The 5335-nt window shown below is 34.7% G+C and overlaps 1 protein-coding gene across 1 annotated transcript in view; it reads left to right on the plus strand.

Annotated features, from left to right (window-relative positions):
• Positions 1-5335, plus strand: part of TTN (titin) — a 276986-nt gene that overhangs the window by 154028 nt on the left and 117623 nt on the right. Inside the window, 7 exon segments of the mRNA XM_025216548.1 lie at positions 33-143; positions 983-1042; positions 1871-1954; positions 2420-2509; positions 3053-3130; positions 4600-4680; positions 5205-5309. Of these exon segments, the coding sequence (XP_025072333.1) occupies positions 33-143; positions 983-1042; positions 1871-1954; positions 2420-2509; positions 3053-3130; positions 4600-4680; positions 5205-5309 (609 nt within the window).

Here is a 5335-nt window from a genome sequence, read left to right on the forward strand (position 1 = left end):
TTTAAAAGTAAAATTAATTTCTATCTTTTAAGTGCCTGAGAAACACAAGAAAGCTGTTCCAGAAGAGAAAGTGCCTGTTGCTAAACCTAAAAAAATAGAGCCCATCAGTGTACCAAAAAAACCAGAACCTCCACCAGCTAAAGGTACATATTACCTTCAATGTCAATGTGAGAAGGAATCATTGTCATCTTCCCTTGAACATTATTTCATATATTTCTGTCCTGATTTTGTTCAGACATGCCATTTATAGATCATATTCCTTGCCAAATTATACTGTGTGTGAGTGAGTATGTGTGTCTTTGTGCATGAGAGAGAGTTCTATGTATCTGAAAATGGATGTTATTGTTAATATGCTTGAGATCCTAATGTTATGTAGTATATTGTTCCTTTTTGGGACAGGGACAGAAATTACACACAAATCGATATAAGTGATCAGAAACTGATTCAAATCTGTAACACAGCAGAAGTTCAGTGCAAATAAATCACTTTCAAAATGGCCAAAACTGATTTATGATAATCCTGGATGGATGTAATGTCATAATTGATTTAGGTTAAATCAGTTTATGGAACTTCTGTCCCTGATCCCCTCCAGATTCAAGTTAACTCACAGTCCCCGAGCATCCAAGGATGCTTTACACCGCCCCTGTTAACCACCCCCTCCCCCACACACGCACCTTTGCAGGGTTGGCGGGCCAGCCTTGGCCCAAGCTGTCTGCTCCAGCTAAGCAGGGAGGTGTGCTGTAGCATCCTTACCTCCTCCCCACCCCCAGCTTCTGGCCTGAGCCACTGCAGGCACATGGCTGCATTTCCGGAATCAAAAGTGAATGTCTGTTCACTTGCTTATTGGTTTAATCTACACAGTTTAGACTAACCTGCGAAGTTTGAATAAATTTAGCCTCAGGCTTTTTGTCTGTACTTAACCTTAACATTTTCTACCCATCCTTGATATTCATGCAAGTAAAAAGAACTAATATATTTTAAGTGCCTGAGCTGCCCAAAGAACCTGTCCCAGAAGAGAGACTAGAACCGTCACCAGCTGAAGGTACATATCAACATGATATCATTATAAAGAAAAATCTTAATCTTGTTCACCGAAAGACAGACTTTCATATATTTTGTCCTGTCCTTTGTAAACTACTCTGTGCTTCATAAGCTACTCTATAAAATTTAAAATAATGTACTTTGTATTTTCAGTATATGCTGTGCCTTTTTTATTTTTCACTGTGTAATATAATATTAAAAATTAAATAATATTGTCAAGCAGCATAGGTATATAGGCTATTCATAAAAAAAAAGTTTCCTTATAAATTGGGGATCCCTTCAATAAGGCTGCAGATTTTCAATTCATGGGATCTATTATTAAAAATATTGTTTTATTGTCTTAGCATTTTTATATGTAGCATTGTAAATATGCAGCACCCTAATCCTCTTTTTGTTATTTTTTTTTTTGCAAGAAATAAGCTTTTTCTTTCTCTGGAATCCTATATGATTAAAAAAAAACATTTCTCTATCAATAACAAAAATGAATCAATTAGAAATGTGCTGCATAGGACTTTTATTTTGTTGAAGTTCTATTGGCAGCCAGAATTAATCCAGGGTTAATCCAGGATTAATCCAGGAGCCCTTCTCTCACATACACACAATAGATCACACAGTAGATATTTATCTAACCATTTGCCCAAGTTTTTGAAAATTGCTGCTAATTTAACTATAAGAACATGTGTACATGTACTTGGCTCAGATTGTGTGCACCTGTCTTTGTATATTGATCTAGTTCTCTTGTATGTATCTTTATGTGATATTTGTGTAATTCTTTATGTGAATCAGTATTATCGAAGAAATCTTAACTGATTGTAAATATTCTTTAAAGAGCATGAAGTCACAATGATAATTGAGCCTGAAGAACCAGAACCTGTACCTATTTCTGAAATAGAAGAGATCTTACTAATAGAAGGTATATAGAGTAGCTAGTCAGACACCTTCATTTCAAAATTGTGTACATCTTGCCACAAAGTTCTCCATGCGTGTTCGTTTTAAGTATCAGTGTATTTCTCCTTACGCTGTTATGTGTTGTAAATATGTCCTAAATTCTTGACTCAGTTTAATATACATTACGTTATTTTAAAAACATGTTACTAATTATTTTCTTGCTTTACTTTCATTATTTCACTTCATCTTTTCATTATTTGGTTTTTCAGCATCTGTATTTGTTCTCATGTTAATATTGTGCTTTCATAATTCATTGTAGACTTTCACATTATGTGCAGTCAGCAAAACACTCTTTTAGAATGTTTTTTCATCTTTCCATCAAGTCCCGAAGTCCATTAGAAGTAGAACTAGACATTTTGTATATTTTATGTTCTTCATCTGACTTTTATGAGAATAGGTTTATACTAAAACTGCCTGTTATCATTTAAAGAACCTGAAAAGAAGATTCTTGAAAAACCAAAACCACGGGTGCCTATTCCACCAAAAGAGGAAGTTAAGATGGAAAAAGTTCAACTTAAAGGTATAAGAAGCTGATAAAACAAGTATTAACAACTTTACTTAACACTATAACACTATAACTTATTTACACTTCTTGAAAAGTGTGCTCTTCTTTAGTTCTGAACCTAAGTATTTCTTTTTTTATTTTCAGTCATGAAATTCTATACTAATTGTTAATCTATTATGACATTTCAGCAATGTCTGTCCTGTAATTTTGTGTGGATTTCATTCATGATTTATGAAAAATCTGTTTGTTTTAAACTGTACTACATATCTGAAAACATATTCTTATTTTCATTTCTATAGAAACAGCCCCAAAACAGTTCTCTGGTGCTGTTATGCAAATTAAATCTTAGGGCCAGTCATGGACATTAAGGATCCTCTTACAACTCTGCACAGTTATTCAGAAAAAACTCAGTAGTTTGTCTCTCCTGTTTTCTTTCTTTTATGTAATTACTGTAAACCAGTTATTTGTTTTTTCTGGAACAAGGATTTTTCCATCTTTTTTGTACTAGTTTTGCTCTCAGGATATATGAAGTAAAAATCAAATGTATTTTCTTTAAAGCTCCTGAGCTGAAAAAGAAGGTTGTGCCTGAGAAGCCTGCTGAGGAACCAACCAAAGTGGAGCTCACTCCTGCTAAAGGTATCTAGCAGATAAAGGGAAAGTTTATTCTCATTCCTGACTCTTATGGGTACTCTTGGCATTCTTCTTTTTCTTCACTATGCTCCCAAATAAACTATTTTTATCTGGAGTACATCGCCAGCCTATAACCAATCTTAATTGTACTCTGTTTGCTTTCTTTCAGTTCTGATACAAACTCACATTTCTTTCCCATCCTGCAATTCAGGAGATGCTAAAGACCTGAGTAGGGGAAGGGATTAAAATAGGATGAGTCCTAGAGAGATCCATGCAGAGTGAAATAAATATGTTTAGGTTATTTAATACGATTTTTAAACAGCATTTACTCTATTGGTAAAAAAAATCTATTTTTCAGAAAAGAATGTGATTATGCAGTGTTTACTCAAGTGAAAACATTCTTATGAACCACACATTGACTGTAGATTAGATAGGAATTTTAGCATTGTTCAAGCACCCACATATAACCATCTGTATTAAGTTGAATTTAATTTTGACGGAGAGATTTTCCATGTACGTAAGTGATCAAGCATTGTGCAGTAAGCTTTGGAGACTACCACCTTACAAACATCTTATGGACTTATATTTTGTTATAATTACTTAAGGATTAAAGTAAACTTCTCATATCAGTACAGCCAGTGTTGAAACAGATGACACTTTTGTTGTGGGAATGGGAGGTTAAGAAATTTCCAATGGGAGACTCTGGTTTAGATAGGCAGTTTGGGGTTCAGAACATTCTTTTTAGCTGATTCCAAGCTATGAAACTCTATAATGAAAATGGCCATGGAAGAGAGAGGGAGAATAAAAGACGTTTGGGGGTCTTTTGCATTTTCCTGATTTTGTTCAGATCTTAGAAACTTAGATAACATGATCCTAAAGAATAGCATAGGCTGACAGTCCAGCTAAAATTGATAGGTAAAAAATTCACAAGCAGGTAGAACAGCAGATCAAGGATGAGATCCACTATGTTGTCAAGAAAAAATAATGTTATCATTAAATCTTAATTTGGAATGCCATAGCTTTTCAGACAAGGTTCCTTGGGTGAATCTGATATCTTTTATTAGACCAACCCAAATATTTGGAAAATAATTATTAAGCAAGCTTTCGGGTTCAAAAACCCTTCGTCAGGCTAAGGAAGTTTCTGCAGTTGGTGTGTGCTCTTCCGGGATGAAATGAAAAGAAAAGAAGCCAGTGGCTGGGCTGGTATGCATACAAGGCAGGTAGTCAGTGAAGACTCACACATTTATTTTGTTATTTTTCATGAAAATCCCTAGTTCACCATGGATCATCAAAACAAGCATATACAGTTGTTATAGGAAGAAGTATTAAATGAAACACTTTTAATAGTTTCAAGTCTGTTTTGAAAGCTTAGTTATAAGTCAGCATTTGGTTTAGGCACTTGAATAGTTAGTTGTTCGGAAGCTGTTATTACTGGTACAAACTTATTTTTAAATTTGAAATAATATTCTTTCAAGTGCCAGGACTTGAAAAGAAGGCCCGCAAAATACTTCCTGAAGTTACTCCTCCACCAAAGGAAGAAGTTATTCTAAAAAAAGGTACAGTAATTTGGCTATGATATAAAAAAGAAAGCATTTAAATCCACTCAGTCGTATTCCTAAGTAATGCTAACTAATGTTCAATTCTGAGAGAGAGTGTGGTTGCATGCAGAATAGCTTGGAAATCCAGCTAATCCAAAGGATCTACATGGAAGGCTGAGCAGAACATTGAAAATCCTTGGCCATTATCCCTAGGAAGTCTTCCTCTTCCTCTTCCTCTTCCTCTTCCTCTTCCTCTCCATGTTGTGCTTTGTCCCCTTCCTTTTCCCCTCCACACCCACCAACTGTACAGAGTTCATACTTTCTTCCAGGGCAGAGAACAATGATGACCACTTTCCCTAAAATTTGGGGCTCTCAACCCATTCATAATTATTTGCTCTGGAGAAAGGTAGCAATAGTTCCAGTTCTTTATATTGAATTCTTTCTCTTTTAAACTAATATAAATCAAAGATAGATTTTGAAATCTTTTCACTAATCTATTTGTTCACTAATGCTTTAAAATCTAAAATTCTTTCTCTTTAAAGTTCCTAGAAAGAAGCCAGAAGAGGAAGAACCTAAGCCAGAGAAAGAACCTAAACCAGAAGTAAAACCAGTGCCTAAACCAGTAGAAAAGATTAAGAAACCTGAAGGTATAAATCAAGATCACACGCATATG

The sequence above is a fragment of the Alligator sinensis genome, unplaced genomic scaffold, assembly GCF_000455745.1.
Source record: "Alligator sinensis unplaced genomic scaffold, ASM45574v1 scaffold871_1, whole genome shotgun sequence".
NCBI classification, from domain to species: domain Eukaryota; kingdom Metazoa; phylum Chordata; order Crocodylia; family Alligatoridae; genus Alligator; species Alligator sinensis.